Source organism: Nestor notabilis, unplaced genomic scaffold (genome assembly GCF_000696875.1).
Source record: "Nestor notabilis isolate BGI_N333 unplaced genomic scaffold, ASM69687v1 scaffold11951, whole genome shotgun sequence".
Lineage (NCBI taxonomy): Eukaryota > Metazoa > Chordata > Aves > Psittaciformes > Psittacidae > Nestor > Nestor notabilis.
The window spans coordinates 5382-30119 of NW_009913383.1; the positions used below are offsets into that span (position 1 = coordinate 5382).

The window sequence follows — 24738 nt, forward strand, 5'->3', positions numbered from 1 at the left end:
CACTCTTTCAAATGAACAGAGACCAACTACAAAAATTTGTACAGTATTTGATCACAGTGCACCACACAGAAGTTTTGCCAACTGCTCAAAAACTAGCAGATGAAATTCTTTCTCAGAATTCAGAAATCAATCAAGTCCATGGTGAGTCTGATACTACTTATTTCTTTTGCTTCATTTTCTCTTTGGTTTTGAGCTTTTTTTGTCTTTCAGGAGTGTGACCTGCTGTGGTCCTTTCCAAACTGAATTATTCTGTGATTCTATGGTGTTTAATAAAGTGTATTCTGTTACTGACCCTTTGCTTTTAAAGGTTTAGAAAGCAGTACTTTTTTGGAAAAGAGAGAAGAATCCCTAAGCAATGAGCCTGATGTCTCCAGCGGTGTTAATATGTGGCCTGGTCTGCTTCACGCTTGTGTTTTGCAGCTGTGAAAAACTAAGTAGTGGTATTCTTTGTATAGCCACATTGCTTAAAGGAACTATCCTACCAGCTTACCAATGGTATCTATCTGTTATTTTGTTCTTCTTGAACTAATCTTTTGACTTTTTGGTTTGTGTAATTTTGTTTTAATTGCAAAGCATAAAAACACCTAGGTGTCGCTGGTTTCTTCATCCATCAAATATACCTTTATTATCCTTTGGGATTTGGTTTCTGTATGAAGTCAGAAGAAACATAAGACCTTTATTTCAGTGCCATTGTCCTGTTAGTGCTGCAGCAGCCTACAGCATCAGCAAAGGTCTTGATCTTTCCTGCTCTTGCTGCTGCACGTGGTTTTGATGGCTCTCAGTTTCTTGTACTGAACATCTTACATTTCTTAAAGGGTGCTGGGTGTGACTTGAGGCTTCTGAGGTGGCTTTTCTGTGGATCCCGCTGATAAGTTTGAGGTGACCCATCTAGTTTATTAGAGTCCTGTGTTTCTGTAAGGTCACCTGGTAGAAATGTCCTTTCAGGTGAGCAGAGCTGCTAGCGTAAAGGCAGCTTACACGGGTGGAGTAAGTTACCTAAATACCTAAAAATACCTTTTTGGTGTGTTTACTGACAGGGACAGTTCGTGTGTTAGATATTGAAGAGGGATGACCACTCTTCCAAAGAATTTGCCATGCAAACACAACCAAGCTGCTTAATACTGGAGAAGGAAAACCACATGTGAGTTAGATACAGTGTAGGCAGAACAAAAGAAGGGAATCTTTCCAATAACAGGACTCACATGCAGCCTAGCTCCTCTCTTTAGGGGTCCAGTGACCCTAGCAGGTCCAGGCAGGTGGTGCTGCAATAAGGTCAATCTTGGGAGCAGTTCCCTCTCGGCTTTGGGGGCTATGGGGACGTGGCCAGAGGCAAGGTGACTGAACTGGTTGTTAGAGAACATAATGAGAAGGTGATTGGCAGAGCTGCCTGGTGGTGGAAAGAAAAGGAAGCTAAAGCAGATGCAGGATATTAAGCAATAGAGGAAGATATTTGGATGTTGTAAGCTGAAGGCGTGTATCACGTGAGTTGGTAATAGCCTGTTCATAAGGAACCTAAGGGGAAGGAATACTTAGGTTGAGCGTGAGTGGCACAGAAGACTCAAACAGTCAAGGGTGATTAGAAAAAAAGAAGGCAGGATATGAAAGGAAGGACAGATGATGGCTATGTGTGGCTGTATTAGCTATACTATGGCTAACGTAAGAGAAATGACAAGCTGTTGCAGAGTGCTTAAATTTCATCAGCTTTAAGTCTGTAATTATACTAATCATAGGCATGTTAGTCTTTGTCAGCTATTTTCTTATTGTCAAAATATCTCATTACTCATTAGTATTTAAAGTACTTTTTTAGAGATGTATTTGATGTTTATATCACAGTCCAAATAGTAAAAGGAATAGGAAACAAAAAACTAAGTTGATGATCAATTATGAAATTTCACAGTGAATATGAGTAGGGTAGGTTAAAATTATCCACAAAACTAAAATGTTTCTTGCACATGTTGCTGTTTTCCTAGTTAATGAGATTGCAGTGTGTGTTCATTGACTGTTGGTGTTTCTTAATAAATACCAAAAAATTAAGCAGAAGATTCAGGCAGCGTGAGAAAATAAACTGCTGTTATGAAAGAAAGCTGGGTTGTAAAAGAGGATCTGTAGTCTCCTGCTTTACCTATCAGACTCCCATAAAACCATGGCCTGATTTTAATTTTTTTTTAAACATGTTTTCAATGTTAAAAAGGATTACAAGATCCTTTTAAGGAAGAAGTAAGTTCCTCTGATTATGTAGCAAGTAAGCATTCTTCTGGGATTCATACTGTATTTGACCTTTAATCAAATTCCTTAAATGAGGAATAATAAAATTAGCCAAAAGAAATCTCAAAAAAGTAAATAAAAGAAATCTGTTTCTGGTTCTAATAGCACAGGCTGGTGAACGTAAGGTCACTGTTCACTCTGTCATGTCTGCTGTGCTGCAGATGTTCCGTTTGTAATACAAAACTGTCTTGTAGACCTGTCTTGCTTTGAACAGTTTAACCTTACTGAACAGTGTTTGTAGAGTAGTTATTTCAAGCACTGCTTGAAGGTACAGGTAGGTGAGAGGAAGAACTTACACAAACTTGCTTATAAAAGCAAGAGGAGACCAGGCACACAAACACCAGAAACGGCTTTGATTAAAGGCAAGTCCTGAATCTGGAGTTGGAAATTATTTTCAGTGTTACCTAGAGGTGTTCTAGTGTCAGGGGTTTACATACAACTTTTTATTTTACTTTCCTTTCGTCTCATGGTAGCTGTACAAGTTCTATTATGTATTTTCAGCAATAGGCAAAACAAAACAGCTCTTGAGTACTATTTATTTGTACATTACAATGATCTGGGACCTGGAAGAGTTCTGAGCACAGCGGTTTTGTTGACTTGCTTATGAGCTGGATAGGGAGATGGAACAGATCTGCAGTACTTTAACAAAAGGTGAATTGGATAGTTGTTCATTTGCTTGAAATTCTGCCTTGTGCAGCAGTCGATGATTGGCCTCGGTCACTTTCTAGATGAAGGAGGTTACTGGGGGAACTAGTGAAGTGACTTACACTGATGACTTGGGTTTTGAAGTGACAAGTTCTTTTGAGTACCTCTGTGGATGCAAATGATGCAATATCCTTTCTTGCTTCATGACTGAGCCTCACTGCAGGAAAAAATAAGGGAATAGTGCTAGAAGTATGGGAATGTGTTGTCTATTCAGTAACTTCTTCAGGAGAGATGAGTGATTTATTTGGAATCCTCTTCTGTATTTGCCATGCTAATTTTCACTTGGTGGTAATTACATTATGAGAGAGCTTCGAATATTGTTAAAGCACAAAAGCATCTCTTATATTTTTAGAATGTTTATTATGTTCTGATTTTCTCGTGTACTGCTACATCTTCCTGATGATTTAAAAACTGGAGATCTGTGGGGTCTAACCTTCTGTACTCAAGACAGCTGTAGATGTTCATACTGGTACCCTGAGGTCAGCACTGCGAAACTGTTGGCTTCACATTGGCTTTCATTTTGGGGCTGTTGACTCAGGAAGCTGAAGGAAGATTAGGATCCCACTTAGCTGAGGTGTTTTTTTCCCCTTTTAATTTTTGTGCCGTTGTAGCAGAGAATGCTGGGAGGTGGGTTAAACTAGGAAGAGAGCAGTCAGGATGATGGGCTAACAGCCAGATTCATCATCTTGGGTTTATCTTTTCTTAGATATGATACTTCCACTTAAGTAAATTGGTTGGAAGGTCAGAGCATGTTGCTGAGAATTTGAATGGAAATAGGAAAGTAACTGCAAGATGGGGGGTGGGGAAAGGTCTGTTTGCATGTTAATCTCTCATTAACATTGGTTTGTTATTATGTGCATAGTGTAAGATGGTCTGCCTTTTATTGGTGTAAGGACAGCCTAGCAAACCAATTTCATTTTTATATTTTAAGCTGTATTGTTCTTTCCTGAGTGTTTAGTGCTGCTGTTCCAATCTCTGCTCTTACAAGAACTATATGGATTACTCCAGGCTTTCTCCTATTCTCTGATTCTCTGACTCGCAATACGAGTCACTAGTACGAACCTACATGAAGATGAACTGAAATTTAAGAAGGAGGACCTGGGAGAAAGCAGTTTAAGTACATTCGTCTTCGGAGAAGCAGAGGTACCTGGGTAGTTGCTTCTGTATGTATCCAGGCAGATCTAGGTACATCTTCTGGAAACACTGATCTGTAATGTATATTAGCAGTGTGACAGTAGTGGCATTCAGGAAGGAAACATTACCAAAAAAAATTGCTTTAAAAGAAGATTTTGGAATATCTAGCATGGTTCCTCTGTTTTTAATTCCAAAGGGCAGTTATGAGGTGCAGGTGAATATTTCTTAAAATGAGCTTACTGGTTTTAACTGAAATTATGAATTATTAGTGTTTTTAACTAACTTAGTGGAAAGTTGTAGGGTTAGGATAGGGCTGAACAATTGAGTACAGCATGTTTCATATCTACTAGAAAAGAGGACATGAAATGTTAAAGAAGATACATTATTAAAAAAAAAAAGTGGAATCTTTAATATGGCCCTGCTTAAACTGGCAAAATTGAGAGACTAGGCAAAAGAAGACAGGAAATGGCAGGTGAGCTTCCTTCCAAGAAGTATGAAAGTGAGGTGCTCCAGTGCTTTGTATGAGAATTGTTTAGTCAACCAGTTTTGGGAAGGAAGTAGAAACAAGACTAGCCAAAACTTGAGGAATTTCAGAAACTTGAGAAAAACTAATAAGCAGTATAGTATAAAATAAAATGAAAGATCGATAGCGGCACAATAATATGAAAAATTTATGAATTTCATATTTTAAGGAAATTTTTTTGAGATACATTAAACATTTAAACTTGTTATATAGAAAATAGTGAGATTTTGGAATAGTGAAACAATGAAGATAAAAATAAAACTAAAATAATGCATTCTAGTCTGTACTGATAGGAAGTTTTTATCTGCCACACACAAGTAGACTTTGAAACTTTCTGCTTTGTGAGGCCTAGATTTTAGGAGGAGAAGTTACGTATCAGCAGCAGAGCAGATAAGTTGACGTTTTATAATGTATGTGCAGATGAAAGGGAAAGATTTTTTTGGAAGTTAAAGATTTGTTGTGGGTTTATTAACTTTCCACAGCAACTTAGCATTCCCTGTCCTGTCTTCATATTTTCCATTGATAGCATTGACTGCTTCTCAGCAGTTGATGTTCGCTGTGTGCTGCCGAATGGAGTTATATTCCACCCAAGAGTTCCCAAATTAAGTAAAAGATGAAGCGATTTATGTCTAAACTTTGAATCATTTGGGGAATCGAGGGCATAATAATATTTTAGAGTCATTAATTTTATGATCTTTGAGTTTGTATAATTATTGTTTAGAATAATTCTGCACACTAAGTTAATAAAATCAGTATTCTGTTGTGTATCAGCATACAGCAGTATTGGTTTCTGGCTGGTACCATTCAATCTTTGCATAGTACTAAGTCATGCTTTTTGCTTGTAATAATTTTTCCATATCTTCTTCCTAGTGCTCCATGACATGACATTTAATAAAATCTAACTGATCTACAATTCACTTGTATACTGAAATTAATTAAATTTGTATAAAATTAAGTTTGAAAAGGTTTCAATATGGATATGAGTGAGCAATTTGTCACGGTTTCATTTGAAGACAACTCTTGTGATACTTAAGAAGTAAGGATCAGGGAAGCAGTTTTTCTTAAAGACTACCTCCTGTTGATCTGTCCTTAAGTTGTTTGCCATATAGGCAATTTGTAGCTTATTTTAGTCCGTGCTCCTTGTTTTGCTTCTACTTACTTTCTAAGGTTAAGTTCTCAATATACAACAGTTCTTGAATATGGCTGCTCATTTTAAAAGCAGTTGCTCTTAAAATTGCTATGTAAATGATCAAAGTGTTTATTTTTTTAAATGTTACTGCTTCTTACAACCTGGGAGTTGATTATATTTTACACGTAACCTGTTATGACCATAAATGTAAACAGCTGTTACCCTGTTTTCAAATTTATTTAGGTGTTGCAAAGTTGTGCACAATATTCCTGCTTTGATTGCCAACATTGCAATTTAGTAATTTTAGTAAAAGCATGAGTAAGTATGTATGGCTGTATCTGTATGCTGACTATAAATGCTTTATTTATTATATTTAACTATAAGTACATGACACAAAACCTATTTTGAAGACCAGTCATGACCGAAGTTAAAGCCAGGGGTTGGAGGGAGGAGATTAGTGTGTTAGTGTCTAAACTGACACAGTTTAATTACAGGTTTTAATATTTTGTATAATTATACAGTACTTTTCACTTTCATAGTTCAAATGTGAACTAATTTACCCTCATGACAGCCCTCTGAAGCACGTAAGTAATACTGTTCCCCAGTTTACAAGCGGGGAACGGAATTTGGTCTTGGTACCAAACTGCGATGCAGAGATTTAATTCAGGGCTGCCCATGTTCTTTTTGCAGCAAAACTGTCCATCTGCTGACGCCTTGTGGTGCCCTTTTGGGGCTGAACTGCACCCCAAGAGAAGCCGCTGCTGTTGGGCTGAACCTTCAGCTCTGCCTGATGTTGAGCCTGAGCCTTCCTGATGGCTATTCCTAGGGCTTCATCTTCCAAGTCCAAAGGCAGCTCCCTCCAGTTGCTTCTTCAGATAGCTTCTTGTCTACTCACCTGGTCCCATGTCTTCAGAAGGAGAGTGGCACTTGCAGAAATCCTGTCCACTGCTCCAGGTTGATCTGTGTTTGAGTGGGAGAGGAGACAGGCTAGATCAATCAGTGTTTAACTGTCTGAAAGTGAACGTAGTGATCTTGAAAAGACGTATCTGTAGTAATGTGCTGAACAGCATCTGAGAGCTCAGACCCTTGGCTTGGTGTCTTCAGTCTTTTAGCCTACTAGCATGAAAATAATGCTGGTGTAAGTATAGTGATGCAAGGCCCCTGTGGAAGATGTATTTGGGATCATGGTGGGATAAGAGGCCTTGGTGGGGGCAACGCTGGTGGCCAAGGGCAGCAGGTGCCCTTGTTCCTGTAAAGGAACACTGTTGTTAAAGAATCTGTGGTAGCTGTGTTGAAATTTAACCTTCTAGCACAAACTGAGTGATGAGCTTTTGGTAAAAATGTAAACAGTTACAGAAGGAATTGTTTTTTCCCTCTATAGGGAAGCCTAGCTGAGGAGTCTGGGGCTATTTTTAATTCAATTTAAAACTGGCCATACTAAGATTATTTAAAGATAGATTTCCATTGAAGTGACGGGTACATGTAAGTGTATTTTGTATACTGGTGCTTTTATATACTTCCTTTTCACAGATCATTCCTCTGTGTTTTGAAGCAGTGAAATATTTAAACTATTTGGAAGGTGATACTGCAAACCTGGGTCTGTGGAACAGCTGCACTGCTTGTTCTTGTGTGTCTTAATTTCCCTTTTCATCTCGTTCTTTGCAACTGAAAAGTGACCAGTATGCGTTTCGTGTAGCTGACTGAAAGCACCTTAAAACTGACACGCTCAAGACAGAAGCACTCGCAGAAGAGGAGGCTATTCATTTCTTGGTGGTTGTACAATCTTGGGCTTGATTCCTGTCTTCTGAGACACTGTTATGGTTCCTGTGGAAGGCAGGAGAGTTCATTCACATCTTCAAAGATACAATTCCTTACTCATTTAAATTAATCTAAACGTGTATGTGTGTCAATATGTACACTGCATTGCTATGCAGCATTTCCAGCTTTAGGCTCTGAAGCTGGAGGAAGTTGCTGCTGCAGCTAGTAGACAAGACGTCCATCTGACCCTTTGAATCTTCTGGTTGTATTTTCATTAAACAAAGATTCCAGGATTCCCTGTGGCCGCTTAAAAGCTTCACCTACATGGCAGAGCTGCAATTGTAAGATGATGGCTTGAATCAATGTTTAATCTCTGAATATCTGAAGAGTTGCAGCTATCTTTGCTTTCCAGGTTCTCAGGACTTCTTTGAAAAAGGAAGTTTTTACAAATCTGATTGTGTAAATTTCCTTCCCTGCCGGTATTATTTTTATTTTTATTTTTTAATTTCTTTTTTTCCTGCAGAGGTAACATGGGCTCGGATTTAGAAGTGATAGATTGTGTAACATGGTTCAGTTTTTAACCTCTTCTCTAAACCTAATGGAGATAGAGATTACATGGTTGTGACAAGCCCAGGATCAAAATGTCAAGTTAGCTTGAGTCTTGGGCATGCTTAAAGTATTTTACATCTGGTAGGGTGATGCGCTACCTTGAGTTGTTTCCCTGACAGTCTAGACAAGTGCTTTTCAACCTTTTCAATTTGAATGCCTTTAAAAACAAAATAACCAGTGGAGGTACAGGCTTCTTCAGAAAAATACAGGTTGTTAGGTGGTGTAAGAACTTGTTCTAGTTTTGTCAGCCTTTAGTAGAGGCCACCAGTGGAAAATCGCTGATCTATACTGCAAAATTTGAGTTAAAGCAGCCTGTGGCCAAAGCACTGCCTGATGTAAACCTAGTCACTTCAGTTCACATATGGCTAATACTGAATTGACTCTGTGCTGATGACATTGCCTATGGAAAAAAGCCCCTTTGGAAGCACCACAGTCTTACACAGCTGTAACTCTTATTTATGATGGAAATGCATTTAGTGCTTTAAGACTTTGGATTTGTTTGGGGATTTTTTTACTCTTTGTTTAGCTTTGCAGAGCCATCACAGCTCAGAGGCACCGAGGGGATGATTTTCCTCATGTTCATCAATAGCAGCGCTCACTAGCAGTCACTTAAACCTGAGCAAGATTGCCGAAGGTACAGGAATTACACAGGTTTTTTGGGGAGAGTGGTTTTAACATCACAGTTGTTGAAATACTACATGAAATCTGATTTTCTTTGTAAAAGCATTCTAGTATAGCTGCTGAGCCTGGGAGGAAGAAAACTCACCTTAATTTTAATGTTTTGTTATAAAATATTTTTTTAAATACCTTTTCATAGCTGAATTTACAGGTATGATTTTTTTCAGTTTACACAGAAAATACATGGCTGTATTTTCTAAGTGCTTAAGACTGCTGAGAAGACATTAAGTCCGTTTTGAAGAATGTTTAGATTAAAGCCAAGACATTAAAAAAAAAATCCAAAAACCTCTTCAGTAGTCCTCTCCCCGGACCCATTAAACTCTCTTCTTCATATAGAATATAATGATTTCTTTTTGTTCTGTTTGCAGGTGCTCCTGACCCAACAGCGGGCGCTAGCATAGATGATGAAAACTGCTGGCATTTGGATGAGGAACAAGTCCAAGAACAGGTTAAACTCTTCCTCTCCCAGGGCGGGTACCATGGATCAGGGAAGCAGCTCAATTTGCTTTTTGCAAAGGTGTGTTGAATACTCTAAACCTTCCCTTTTTTCCCTCCCCCGTTCCCCAAGCCAGTCAGCACTTGTTTGAGTCTTGCTCAAGGTCCTGTTGTTCTAAAAAAAGACAAAGCCTTGGGAACATGATTGCAGCTTAATAATGCGTTGTACAGCAATGGACTGCAATCTGATGTGTCTTGATCAGTGTAAGAACATGAAATAACAATTCAACCATCTGCAGCTTCGCTGTTCTCTTCCTTCCCACTCCCAAGATGTTGGAGAAACCTGTTGAAATTAGTCTTGCATAATACACCTGTGGATTTCTTGTGGAAGAAGTTTTTGATTATTGCAATAGGCTACTGAAACCAAAAATTGTTATATTTGGGAAGGCAGACTATTTCTTGTGCTTAAACACTTCACATATATAAATTACATTTCCTCTTTAACAGAGGTGGAATATTTTACTCTGCAGCATATTCTTTGTCCTGTGATTTCTTTGTTTTTTTCAAGTTTGTATTAAAAGACTTGTTTCCTAGGTGCGAGAGATGCTAAAGATGAGAGATTCAAATGGAGCCCGCATGTTGACGTTGATAACAGAACAGTTCATGGCTGACCCTCGTCTGTCACTTTGGAGACAACAAGGAACTGCAATGACTGACAAGTATAGGCAGCTCTGGGATGAACTGGGTAAATGCACAGACTTCAAAATCATTTAGTTGTTCATATGTATAATGAAGAAACAATTACATACTTGGGGCGGAGAGAAACTTTATTGTGGTACCAGGTAAAGCAGGTTAAGAGTTTTCTGCAGTTCTCCTTGTTCAGTTTTAAGGTTGGGTGAAATTGAATTTCTGATCTACGGTGTGAGACAGTTACAGTTGGAGGAGAGGAAGCATGATATGAAACAAGTACAATTGCAACAGGTTGCAAGTACCTTAGGATATAAAAAGAATAAAGCAAATAGTGGAAATGTAGCTACCCAGCGGAGGATAAGTTTATAAGCCACTAGTGCTGAACTGAAAAGTTTAAAGAAGAAATCAATTCACAACTAGCGAGAAATAGAAAGCAAAAAGAAAAGATTCATTAAGACTATGAGAAGATAGCAACAAAGGAGAGTGTAAGTCCATTATTGAGTAGGAAAGGAGATCAATTAAGAGGGCTGGAACAATTAACACTGGTTTATAGGAAAGGTCAGTTGTGACCAGCTACATGACCTAGCTGTACAATGGAGAGAGGAGCACAGGCTGAAATCGGAAAGGAATATTTAAATTGGTACAGTCTGAGGACACTTCCTCTAGAGTGTTCCAGAAACTCACTAATGCAGTTTTTAACTGCTCTTTCAGAAGTTCTCAAAACTATAGGAATTTGTCGTAAAGAGGGGAAGTTCAAAACAACTTGAACATAAATGTCAACAAGATTTTAAAGATGGGTAGGTGAGTGGAAAGACTATTAAGTAACCTCAAGCATTGTGTTTCTTGGAGTAAGGTACTGGAACAAACTACTAACCAGTTGGAGTGTAAGTATGTAGAAGATAGAGGTGATAAAAGGCAACCTGAATTATTTAAAATATAGTGGTAAATAGTTTCTCTAAAAGGTAATCCACTGAGTGTATGAGTGAAGGGATTAATTTCTGTATCTCAGCTGCAGTAAGCTTTTGGATGCTGCCTTGGAGGTTTTTTCAGAACATCGTGAAGACGCACAGCTCAAATTGCCTTCTGGTTCATGGAACTTGGAGTGTTACTTGAGCTCTCACTCAATCTGGAAAGTCATTTCAAGTCTAGACTTAGATTTTGTCTTGAGATGTGTTCTGGTCAATATTGCTATGCCTGGCATATGTGGCATGGAACATTAAATAACAAACAAAACCTTACAGATGATCCCCTGTGGGACATTATGTAAACACTACAGAGAAGAGAGCCAAAGACCGTAATGCTCTTGATATGTTTTAAAGGTCCAAAATCAACTGAATGAAATTAAATCCAAGCAAGAATAACATATTCATTTAGAAAGGAAGTGTCAGAAGCAAAACTGAAGTTTTCTACTTTTGAAGATGAAAGTTGGCCATGACTGTTTGTGTCCTGACTGGTGGGGCTAAGACTGGATATAACCTCTTATCATAAATTGTTTGCTCTAAAGGAAGCATTAGACTAATAAAGCACTACCTATCTAGTTAAGATTATAGACTTCTGTGGTGGAAAGTCTTTATATCAGAGCAGGTAAAGCTCTGTCAGAGACAGTGTAGATATAACTACTTGTGTTCAAGTGTAACAACCCTTTTAGTATGTCATTTTTATGATGCCTTGACTTGTTGGGCAGTAACAGTTCTGCCAAGCAAGGGCACGTGGTTAGCTGGGCATGTACACAGCAAAACTGTATCCTACCTTACTGAGAACTGGAGGGTCTCATGCTTCATTGCTTATGTGGGTTGAGCTGGTAGGTGGTGGGAGAGGCAGAAATGTGTTCTCCATCTGTTACCTGTAGCAGTCTTACCACGTTCTGCCAATAAACATAAAAGGTTTTGTTAAATTTTCTTAGTAGCTCCTCTCCTTGTTTCATCAATTTCATGTTAACATCACTTTCCTGACAGCACCTGTCTGAAGGAAGAGGAGATGGAATCTCTCTGCCTTGCAGCATTGAATAAGCAGTATTTTAATTAATTGATTAGTTTACTTTTATTTAATCAGAATTACAGGTGCTATTCCCAAAGAGTATCAGTGCAGCCTCCAGCCTCACCACTGCCTCAGCTACTGTATTTGCAGTCAAAGGCAAATCTGCTGCCTCTAACAGTATCAAAATATGTTGATTGTGTACCATGGTTTAAATTACAAATACATTTCAATCCCTTCAGGTGTGCAGTAGGCTGAGAGTAGATCTTGGTTCTTCCACCTCCAGCTACTGTTTGTGTTGCTAAACTGTCTACTTCAGCATGCCACTAGGATTCCTTCCACTGGTAGTTAGCAGGTTCCCTCAGAATTGCTGTTAATTGGATGAATCTCTCCAGCTTGACTTCTACCTTGTGTGAAAGTTACAAGCTGCGATGAATTTTTTTCTAGGATGTCACCTTGAGTATCACTCGTGTCCCTTTTTCCAGGTGAAATGTGCATCTCTTATGGCGGGGTGGGGGAGGTGGGGAAAGAAAAGGTAAATGTACAAAAGTTGAAGGATATTTTAATGGAGACCAGAGTTAAATAGCAGGCTGCAGAAGGAAAGGCAGGCTGGCCCTAGCAACATATAATCTGTGCTAGTAGTGTCAGAGATAACTCAGACATTAGGTTTAAGGGGGTGATGTTGTTATGTTCTAAAATCATGTTGGCTTCCTGTCTTGTCATCTTCTATGATGTCAGAGAACTGAAATGTCAACAAAGAGTGTGAGACAGGCTTGTGCATACTTAACTTTTTGTATTATGTGTTTGGAGTAATCTGGGAGTGGCATATGTGTGTCTTTAAAAAAAAAAAAAGTTTTATCTCTCATTTATTTCACAGGTAGGTAGCAATTTAAAATTGTAGTTATGGAGGATTTTAGGATATTAGAACAATGTAAATATAGACTGCTTAATAAAGGCTGGCTTGCTTGCTGTGATATGCTGTCTGCCAAGTGCTAGGCATATGGCCACTTTGTCAATTCTATCTTGGCATAGGATTTTAAGCGTACTTAAATAACTTCAGCTTTGCTCCTTGACTGGGTCACTTGAGCCTTTCATTAGAACTTAACTGATGCTTCCTGCGTGGCATTGGCAAAGAGTACTGGAAGGACACGCTGGCGTTTGATCAGGGTTCCCGCTGAAGTTTATAGTGAATGGTTGACTTCAGTGCTAGTCATACCAGGTTTTGTGTTTGAAGGTGCTGATTTAAAATACAAAATCCCCCCAAAACCCCAAGAACAACAAAACCAAACAAAAAACCAACCAAGCAAAAAAATCCACACCCACCCAAACCCCACAAATTTATCACATCTAAGTATGAACCTGGCAGTTTTCTAATACAAAGTCCTAATTCTGTAAGCAGTTTGTGATTCAAAAGCCTTGGGTTAACAAAGAAGCCTTACATATAACCAGCTAGTTGTTCTTAAAGATGGTGAGGAAGAATACGATAATTATGTTGAGTAGGTTGCCCTGTTGTACATCAAAGAATGGGTTGAGGTAAATACTACTTGCAGAACTCCAGAGGTGTAGTACTGGTAAAATCAAGGTTAGAGGTCAAAGCTATAAGGCGTGCTCATACACTTTTGATACTAGAAGAATTTAGATGCAACTTCAGTGATACGCTGGTGAACACTTCCAGCTTGCGAAAGTAATATATGAATGCGCTTTCCAGAGTTCAGAGCAGAGTTGGAATTCTTCACGTAGTTGCTGTTTAAATTGTGTCTCTAGGTAAATTTCACATACTGGTCTTTAGGTGTTTAACTCCTGGTGACCATGGTTGAAGACTTGAGTATATCAGAACGATTAATTACATGAAGTCCCTTGGTTTGCCTTTTTAATTAAGTTGCATTGGTGAAACGGGGGGATATGGAAGTGCATAGTAAATATCTGCAGATGCCTGTTGGGCCACTGTCTCTCATTTGAAGAAAATGTCAGTTAACCTTCTTTGTAGTCTTGAGGGAAAAAATGAACCATGCAGTCTTACTACTATAGCAGTCACTTGTTAATATTAATCTATGAAAAAATTAAGTAAAAGCTTCTTTTTATTTATAAAAGTGAAAATATTTCCTTAAGAAAAGGGGAAACTTTGACTTTGTGCCCCAATCCAGGGATCATGATGACTGCAAGTCTCTGCTTTGGAATTAAATGTTGAGCACTGCCAGATGCCCGATACTGGGAAGAGGCTGAGTTTTGTTGGCAAATGGGATCTGAAAGTTAATTGGTGTTTTCTGCAGGCTTCTGGCTGTGAAATGAAATTGGAAGCCCTTTAGCCACATGGATAATACAGGACCTGAATACAAATGTCACATGTCACCATCAGGGCCCACTGTGAAACAATAGTGTTACCACTTGAACACTGCGCCATTACGGATCATTTAAATATGGGGATTACATTTAAACTAAAAGCCCCATTTGCCTTTTACTGCAATTTAAATGTCCTCTTAGCAAAAGCTAAGTGACAAATTAAATGAAAAAAGTGCCCACATTTTTAAAGCTGTAATGCAAAACAACCTTTTATTGCTTCTCATGTGCCACGAATGAATCATTATACTTGTCAACCCTAAACCAAGCCATAATTGGAGCAGCTACTGTTATCAAAGTGGGGCTGCTCTTGTGACAGCTTAATAAAGCTGAAACTGTTAAATTAAATCCCAGATGCTTAATCTGATGAAAGCAGTCAAGGAGAAGAATCCAAGACAAGTATCTACTGCTTGGTGGAGTGATGGAGCCCAACAGCTTGTCAACACGTAGATTACAGGATCAGATTTTCTTTTGGCGAACTACCATTTTCAGTATCTTTATATCCTTCTGCTTGCCTTTCTGGTGAAGAAACTTCATATAATTTGCATGTTTCAAAACAAACATTTCTAGTAGATTTTATCCATTTTGATATTTAAGAAGTGCTTAAGGGGGAAAGCTAGATTTTTTTAAAGATTAGTTTCTTGTGGAACAAAAATATGATGGGGAGGAGGGCATGTCCAAAGAGCTCTTACAAGGCAGTGGATAAAACTGGTCAGTGTGTTCTCAGTTTGCATCATGCTGATCGTGGTCTCTGTTGGTCCTCTTATTTTATAATTTTGAGGAGAATTTAAAAGATATTCTGTACTTAGAGCTGGGTGGTCTCCAATTTTAATGCATAAGCTTCTCCAGTCCTCAGATACCTCAACCACTTGTTGGTATCTGAAGTTTTTAAGTGTAGGAACCTCTCATGACATTGCCGGAGCCTTATTCATGGCATAAAGCTTTCTTGAGTGACATCCTTTGAATCCTTTCTGTTATGCATACTAAACGGGTGGTTGTTATAACGGTATTTTCCTGAGCAGAATAATATGTCTTTGCCTTGCTAGTTCTAGCAGGCTTAGACTTGGTAGTTTTTCACTAGCATTTAGGTCTATTGGGAGCTGCTTTTAAATGTTGAAACAGCCTGAAGGTCTACTTTGAGTTCACATTTGCTGATTATTTTTTCTACTTTCTGGATTAGTGATACATTTCTGAGTTAAAATCCAAAACTACAATATTATGTTAAAGTCATGTCATGTAGAGAAATAGTACAGTATATTTCCTGAATATCATGTTTACATTTTTATTAGTAACACATTGCTCCTCATCTTAAACTTAATTCTAAATGTTGAGTTTAGGCAAGGAATAATTACAGATTAATTAAGAGAGATTTAATTACTATTTTGCCATGAGCAAACTAATGATTGAGTGTTAAATAATGCTATTTTTTAATTTGGAAACCACTCTGAATTTTTCTGATAAAACAATCTGTATTCATGTCTAGAAAATACCAAGTTAGATTCTTTTAACCTTAACTAAATGAAGCTATTATCCAGCTATATTTCTGTGTCAGGCATTCCTTCCCTTTGCAATCAGAGAGACAAACTTGTATGAATGGGACATGCCAGCTGTTTTAAACAGATTATCTCTGCTTAGTACTTAAGTGGAGGAAGGTGGGGGGAGGACAAAAGCAGCTAGGGGTTTTGCCAATATGCCCCTAGGGGTATTCCTTCCTGGTGCCTTCAGGGCTGCCATGAAGACAAATCACTAAAGTTAATCATTCATTCCAGGTTTTGCACTCTAATACCATTTTTCTGGAGCTGTGTACTTTGTGGAATCCCTTTTTAGGATCACGTATGCAATAGAAACATTCACTTTTCCCCACATTTTATGATACTTCAAGAATGATACAGCAAGGCTCCAAGTTTCAAATTTGAGTGCCGTATTTTCGTTACTTTTTGGAGTATCCCAAGTGCTAACTCCATCATGTTCTGTCTTAAAGCTAAGAAGAATACCAGTGCCCTGCACCTGCAGAAAATTAGCTTCAAATTTCTAAGCTTAGATTAGTCAATTGCATGTAATATATTTCTGGCTTTAAAGTGAAAGCTGTAAGAACACCTATGTTTCATAGAAGGTGGGATGCACCATGGCTTGCCCATTTGCCTTGGTCTTTCAGTGTGGTACTTTTAGGTAGAGTCATATCTTACATATACTTGGACTATGTCATATCCAGTAGATTGTCTTTGCTGAATTGATACTCCTTCTGTTTCTTTTGTTTAGCCTTAGCTGCCATGGTGTGGTTGCCATACAGCTATAAAACACGTGTGCTGTCAACTCGTGCGCTTAATGTTATGTCTGCTCTTTCACAGAATAAGCTGGCAATATGTCAATGTATTTGAATGATTTGTGCTATTGGAGGCACTTAATTAACAGTACTTCTGAGTATCTGAGCTTTGCAAGACAGGCTCTATGGCCTGAGTTATGGATGACAACTTAAAGAAATATCTGTTATGGCCCCAGAGTCTCAGTTCTTGTTGTCATCTTCATTTCGCTGGTGAATGAAGCCAAACTCCAGTTCTGCAGACATGGCTTCTGTCCATCTTCTCTGAAGATGATTTCCTTCCTACTTCATTACTAGCATGTGCCATAATGGTATTTGAAATGAGGTTGTATGAGACCAGAGTATGGCAGTAAGTGGGAGCTACTTCCAGAGAGGGTGTTCTTTCCTATTGCGTTTATCAGATTTGAGGAATAATGGTGCAAGTAATTAACTTTAGTCTATAAGCATAGTTTGAGTGGCTTATTTTTAATGCCACACAGAAAGGTTGAGTTTTTACTTAGTTCAGTTGGATGGAAGGTACTTTCATAGTGGGAGCCAACTTTATTGAAGTTACCCACATTAAAACAGTTTTTGAAGTTTTTATTCCTAAGCTATTGAACTGAATTACTTATAAATGTCCTAAAAATTGTTCTGTGTTGGAACTGGAGCAAAACTTGTGGCCCTAACTGTGGAATCATGACTGTCAAGGTTTAAGGGCAGTTTTACTATGAGCCCAAGCTGGTACCTAGCAGTATTTTCTCTCCTTGCTCTCTTTATTTTTAATTCTTCAGTAACATAGAGCTTCCATTTAATTCTCCAAAACCACTTCTAGTAAATATCTGAGCTAGAGAGAAGAAATGTATTTGTGGAGAGCAATTACTAAATCTTTAGTGATTTCTCTGAGCTTTACTGTGGTCCAGCAATCCAGCCTCGTGTTATTTTCCTGGTTTTTGTCTTGAATGGATAGTGGGAAAATAACTGAAAAATTGGGAAAATAATTTAAAGTGAGAGGTGAAAGAACCTCAGACTGCAAAGGTATGTCAAAGCAACACAAAGGAAATCTTTTGTAATTTAAGATACCTGCATAGACTAAAAGAATGGATAGGGGAGACACTTCTGCCAAACAAACAAAAGGTATCTGAAAAACGTAATTGGTGCTGGGCAGATTTAACTAGAAAACCAGAAGTAAGGTTAGAATTTTGAGCTGTGGTAGCCATACAGTAGATAAGCTAACCAGGAGCTGTGTTAGATTCTTGTATTGGAAATCTTAATTGAAGTATACTGTTTTCTGTAAAACTCAACAATCACTTTCGGACTGAAACATGAAAATAATTCAGAAAACTTAAAGTGGGAAGGAATTCAGGCTGGATAATCACATTGGCTTCTTCTGGCCAGTTAATTTGGGTTATTTACATTCTGAGAGTGCAGTTGTGGCAATTACACTTTTTTTCTGAACTTTCCCCTGTGCAAGAGAGTGTTTGCACTTTCTCCACTTTTCTGGAAGAAAATAAAAAAAAAAAAGAGGTATTTTCATCTCTTTATGAATATCTTGTTTTGTTTGAACTTCTCAAACTTTACAGATTTGCATCATCTGAGAGGAATTTATCACAATGATAAATTTAAATAGAGGTAGGTTAGTGTATTTATAGCTCTAGTCACATTAACTTTTCTTCTTGAAACTTAACAGTCTCTGAAAATAGACTGTGACTACTCAGTGTATTACCAGTTAAAATATCCGATCTCTATTTTGAGCATGAACACATTGTTCACCACCTAACTAAATATTGCCAACTACTTAAAACTGCGAATAATCATATTAAGATACTCGTAAAGGAGTATTTTTGTACTATTTGTGGTAGTATTAGCCATGCTTTTACCTTCAGTTGGTGGTTTATGAACAAATGAATGGTTTTGCGAATATTGGGGAAGTTAATCGGGGAGATTCATTTGCAGGTGCTTTATACTTTCTTCTGACTTCGTAAACTAATAGCCTATGCCTTGCTACAGTGGTTAGGTGCATAGGGTGCTATAGGTGCATAGAGGGGAATTTGATGAACATGTTACAGATCCTGAATAACTCTTTGAGAGATTGTAGTCTTAGGCTATGATACTGTAAACCGCACCTTTAAAGCAAATTTCTGGTTTTGCGTGAAATTCTTCTATCAGATGGCAGAGTGTCTGCAAAGATGAAAGTTTTTAAAACAAACTTAAAGCATAACCTGGAACAACAGGCCTGTGCAAAATGATAAAAGTGCTTGGTTAGTTCCTTTTTTTATTGTGCTGAAAGTTAAAAATGTAGGAAGATGAGAGCAGGAGGTTTTTTGTTAGTTGGCACATAGAGGTCAGAACTAGTAGCTGATGATAACTTAGAATAGAATCTCAGTATGTAAATACCCATTTCCTTTCAGCCAAACACACGTGTGCCTTTAACCCTTGGAGCAGCAGGATGCAGTAAGAGAGAAAAGGAAAATTAAGAAATTGGTCACTTTTTTTTTATCCCTGGGTTACATCTCCACTCTAAATGCACGTTTGGAGTTCAATGTGCGGAAGGGCAATGATTCCCTCTTGCCATCAGTGCTGCAGGTAATCTATTGCATTAATCAGCCAGCTAGTGTGAAATGCATGGGGAGTGATTATACTATCATACACAATACAATCAGTATGAAGCACTTGTCAAGACCAATACATCAAAGTTTAATTCGGTAATAGAATGAATTAGAGCAAAATGAAACATTCTGTTCTCCAAGAAACACAGCACCCATAGAAAGCTTTTTTTTTTTTTTTTTTTTTTTTGAAGGCTGCACAGAGAAACCAGGATTCATTAAGGAATTGTTTTTATGAATAAAATTGCAACTTGGATCCAACTGAATGCTGAGAGCACTTTTCCTTGGGTTTCTTATCGAGGAGAGAACAGCACTGAAGTGCTTTCCCTATCTTTACTATTCCATAAAAGCAACTGTTTAATTGGAGTGTTCTCCAGTGGGAGTCCTGATTATGCTTTGTTCTGGCGGAGCTCTCTCCCTGCCTGCAGGAGGGAGGTGGCGTTGCCAGTCATTCTGAAGGCACTTGTCCTTCTCATTGAGAAGCAACAAATACCACACACTGCCTTCTTTGAGGTTTCCAAATGGCTGTCCCGGTGTTTAAAAAACAGATACAAACCACTTAAATCCTTTGCTGATGCATCTAGTTGAATGGGTCATAGGTTCTGCCTCCTAGAATTTTTTCTGTTCTGTAGCTTCCAATGCTGGAAATTGATGCCTTTGTAATAGAATTGACTAGGCTCAAATGGAGTGCAGTGGCAAGTGTGGAGCAATTGCCGAAACTGGCTTGTCTGTTGCACAACAGGAATGATCTGGATTACCTGGCTCCGTTTTCTTTGAAATACCAAATGCTACTAACCAGGTAGCTTAACGGGTTTTATTTTTTGAGAGATGTGCATTAATGGAAGGGACAAAGAAATGTCGCTGTAGGGATGCATCTGGGTTTTGCCTGTTTTAATTTTGTGAGTTAATGGATTGATCTTAAGTATGTTAAATATAAAATTATAAAGTAAAGGACAAGTCTCAGCCATTACATACGTATTATGCATGAGGAAATGCTGACCCAAGCTTAGCTACACAGCAGCCATGACAAGACAGGAATTTCTAGGAAGAGCAGATTTCTTGGGAAGACTGTAATCAAACAGTTGAACAGAATTGTACACTGGATCTTCAGTCGTGGTCAGTGTCCTAGCACTCTACTAAAACTGTTTCCATCATCACCTTCCCATTTACTGCGGCAACAGCAGAATATAATGGGGTTTACAAAAACTAAGTAGTGCCTATTCTCTGGGGAGAGTCTATATACATTCCTTAGACTTCCTTTGGCTTCATGAATACATGCATAGACAGGATGTGTAATTATGGTAACACCTACTTTTAAAGTGACTGAATACTTCTTAATGTTTTTCAATTTGCATTTTTAAATCCTAATCAGTGTAAGTGCACACTGTCCCTTTCTCCCCCATGAATTCAAAGGAAGGGGTGTCTACTGAGAAACACTGGTGTTCTCTTGTAGGTACAAGGAAGGTATGCGTTGTGTAAAACAGTAATGTAACCTATTTTTTCATAGTGTCATGCACACTAAACATGAGAGACAGCCATGCATTTTCAAGAATCACAGGTCTGTTTTGGCAAAGCTGGCTTTTTCGAGGTTAAGAGGATTAGTGTTGAATCAAAATAGGCAATTTCTCAGTGCAATATGACAATTCTAATATTCGTTCCCTTGTGAAATTAATATCAAATTGCAGCCACAGCATGTCAGATTTTCCAATTACCTTTTGTGAGAAGAGTTTTCATATATTGGGTTGTGATAACTTTGCCACTGTGCTGTGAGGAGTTTTGTATGGGAAAGATGTTAGGTCTCAGTCAAGAGTTCAAAATTGGAAGTTTACTTTTAGTTTAGTAACATGTAGCTGGGGAGGGAAGATGTGTCAGCCTGCTGAGGACCATTATGAAAAGATACCTGGTGCCCGAGGAAAAGGAGCAGGAAGAAGAGAGAGAGTTCGGTTAGAACAACAGAATATGTAAACACAAACACATTCTCTGGTTGGTTGGTTGGGGGTTGGGTTTTACTGGTCTTTGGGTGTTTTTTGTTGGTTTGGGTTGCGGGTTTTTTTCCATTTAATGAGACATTTGTTCATACTGCAGGTGGCATGGGTGATACTAAACCTAGTCAAACAGGTAAACTTTGAGAATGCCACTTTCTATTTTGGGAAACTTCTCTTGAGCATAGACTGCTGGAACAGCAGTTACCAGTTCAGAATCTTCAGGCTGAAGTCACTGGAAATGGATTTAGTACCTTCCCCACAAATTACAAGTAGATGCCCTTCATTATTCCTTAAGTCTATCTGTAGTAAGGGGTAAGCATGGTCAGCAGCTTCCCCATATGTGAGCCATTAGGCAGAAAACAGAGAGTCTCTTGTTTGAGGCCAGTGTAAGCTTTCAGGTTGGTGGTGACATTTAAGGGCCAGTTCAGGGGGGCTTCCACTGAGCAGCATGGAAAAGGAAGAGTATCCTCCAGGCTCCTTCCAGTTGGCATGTGGTAAAAATCTGAGCACAAATGAACATTTTCCTCAGACTTTTTCAGTGCTAGGAGCAAGACAGGAACCAGTGAATTGAAAGAGCCAGAATGGAGCAGATGTCAGGGGAGGGGGAAGGCACTGAGGGAGCAGGAGGGGGAAGAAATATGAATACAGGCAAATGCACACACTCTAGGGGAGATTTAGAAAGAAAAGGAAAAAAATCATGCCCTTCCCTCCCCACCAAAAAAAACCCACACCAAAAAACCCACACAAACCAAAAAACCCAAATAGGCTGAAGAGTGTGGGGTCATTGGCATTATGTGTCCTTCTCCCAGATGGTAGCCTTTTTAGCACTACAGGAGCTGAGCCCGAGGCTTTTTCCGTTCCCTTCTCTTCTTGTGGGGCAGTTTTGTCTCACACTGCTCTTCCTGCAGGGAATCGAGCAGCCCTGAAAGCTGGGTGAGATCTCGTATGTGCAAGCCGCTCACCCTGAAGTCACTGGGACCAGGGTGCAGTTGGGCCCTATTGAAATTTCAAGTGGTTTTTGTGAGGTTTATTAAAAATACACTTGTCCTTGTGCTTCATTTGCATAAAAATAGCCTGGATTTCTGAAACAATGACTGCTAATGATGTTGTTAGGTATGACGTAGCTTCCCTGTTTAAGCCAAAGAAGGTTTTAAAGGATTTTGGTACTTTGGCGTATTTCTTCCCTCTCATGCTTCTTAGATGTACCACATGCATAGTGGAGCTTCTGAAGAAAAGTGAATTCCTTTGCCTCTAGTGGTGTTTCTGAGATGTGGAAAAAGAAAAGGCTGTTCATTCTGTAGGGACATGATGTAATTAGTACTGTGTGTTCTGCCTTGCTGGATGATTGAAATAGTTACCAAATGCAGTTGAATTATTCCACTTTGCTTTTGCGTCAGTCTGAAAACACTGGGAATCTGGTTACAAAGTGTTAAATGGGCTATTTTTTTGTTGGATTCTGAGAGGTACAGTGTCTCCTTAGTGCCCTCAAGTGATACTTGAATTTGAAAATAAGTAATTAGGCCCAAGTTAACTATTCACTGGGGCTTTCCAGTATGCCCCATCTTCTGTTTTATTTTGAATATTGCAAGGAATACAGTTGTCCTGTTTTGAGCAGTGCTGAATGCATTGATGCTTAGTAACAAGAACCAGTTGTAATTTGATTGGAGAGTGACGTATGTTGGCAAATGTGTCTAAAGAAAGTTGTATTGATTTAATTTTAAAAGAAATTTTTAAGAATCTTGTTGGCCTTATTCACTCCCATGGCAAGTTTCAGACACTTCAAAACAAAACCCACTTGCTGTACTAAACTTGCTGTATTTGACTACTATACAGTAATGATCTGCAGTGTAGTGTCCCTCTGATGTTCTGCACTGTACCATATCATATTTTGTTGTGGTCAGATCTCTTTGATATTACTTCCCCATTCCATGTTGGTCTAAATAGCGGGGGACTTACAACCCTAAAGATCAGGCTGTGTTTCCACTGGCTCCTGTGCTGTGGCATACCGACATGCTGAGTTACTTTAGGAATGAATGTAACGGGATGGCCTGTGCTCTGCATATCCATTTTACATTCTTAGCTAGCAAAAGAATACTTGAATGTGAGAATAATTATCCTACAAGAACCAGCTGCATTTTTATTCTTTTTCTTTCTTTTTCTCAGCCTGCCATGAAGGTTGCATAGTTTAAGCATATTCTCTAAATCTCTTGTAGTATATTAGGAAAGTTCTTAATGAACAAATGAACTGTTACTAAACAGCACTTTCACATGTCTTCATACTTACGTCAGAAGGTCATGCTGATGAAGGGACAGCTGATTTAGAGAAAAGTCTTTCCATTTGAAAATTGTTACTAGACACCTTGATGTATTAGTGCCTGCCCTGCTGTATAGTCTCAGGGAACAGGTTCCAAAGTGATGGTACATGTGAAATGTCAGTGCAAATTAGCTTTCCCTTCGAGCTCCATAAACATAAAATGTAAAACAAATTTTCTAGTGTAACCAAATTACTGAAATAGTTGCAGTAAAAATATTTTATTCCTATTAGACTGCACAAAACCTGTGTTCTCTGGATCTCTTGAGACCCAGATGTGTTTGGGAATGAGTTATACTTATCAGCAGTACTTCTGCTGGGTTCCGAGTGTGGAAGCATATGTTTACAAAATACATGTCTTACTAAGGCACTTCTTTGGTTCCTGTAACATGAAGCTGGAAGATGCATAGTTCTTGTTCATAGAAAACAACATTTTGCCTGTAGAACAAAAATCAGAAGAAAAACATGGGTAATTTCCAGCTGTAACTTTATGTGAATTCTTGTTTGCTTTTGACTGATGTTCCTGTCTGATGAGCCATACATTACAAACTCTTAATGCCCTTTAATGGAGAAGTTTGGCTTGGTACTGTCTTTCAACTCTTTCAGATGGGCCATGCCAGCTCCAAGATCCTGTGTCAGGAGTTTGCTCTGCCTGGTGTTAGGTGTAGCTGGGAAGCAAGCAGAGTAGCCTTTGAGGGGAGAAAAAGTGTTACAGTATAGAAGTTTGCAATTAGTCATCAGCTGTCGCATTTTTAATAGAAAACATAATTTAGCAATTTTTTTAAAATCAGGTGCTCTGTGGATGTGTATAGTCTTAAATCCCCACTGCAAGTTGGAGCAGAAGTCCAGTTGGCTAAAACAGCTGAAAAAATGGAACAGTGTGGATGTTTGTCCCTGGGAAGATGGAAACCATGGAAACGAACTGCCCAATTTAACCAATGCTTTGCCTCAGGGTGCAAATGCTAACCAAGGTGAGCCTAAACATATGCACTGACTGCAACGTATAATATAACCTCTATCTTATACACTCTAGCCTTGCAGAATTCAGAACTCTTTCCTGGAACAAGTAACTTTCTTGTTGAGGATTGACCAGCCAAAATTATTTTCACTAATACTATCCTTGCAGAAGGGATAAATAGGTGGGGGTTTTTGTGCTGGGGCTGCAATGTTTTCACAGCAAGTATTTGCATTTAGTTAGTTCTTCTAACTTTTCACTTGGTGCTTCTAAATACGTGTTGCATGAAGATTGGATGTCCTTGGAAGTATGTCATGTAAAAGCCTGTTGTTTCTATGCTTGACTATA

At 38.6% G+C, this 24738-nt stretch overlaps 1 protein-coding gene across 1 annotated transcript in view; it reads left to right on the forward strand.

The window, feature by feature from the left end:
* Window positions 1-24738, forward strand: part of ZSWIM6 (zinc finger, SWIM-type containing 6) — a gene marked incomplete at its 5' end in the record, with an annotated part of 50247 nt that overhangs the window by 445 nt on the left and 25064 nt on the right. Inside the window, 4 exons of the mRNA XM_010023176.1 lie at window positions 4-141; window positions 9170-9318; window positions 9831-9981; window positions 24227-24406. Of these exons, the coding sequence (XP_010021478.1) occupies window positions 4-141; window positions 9170-9318; window positions 9831-9981; window positions 24227-24406 (618 nt within the window). The remainder of the gene's footprint in view (window positions 1-3; window positions 142-9169; window positions 9319-9830; window positions 9982-24226; window positions 24407-24738) is intronic.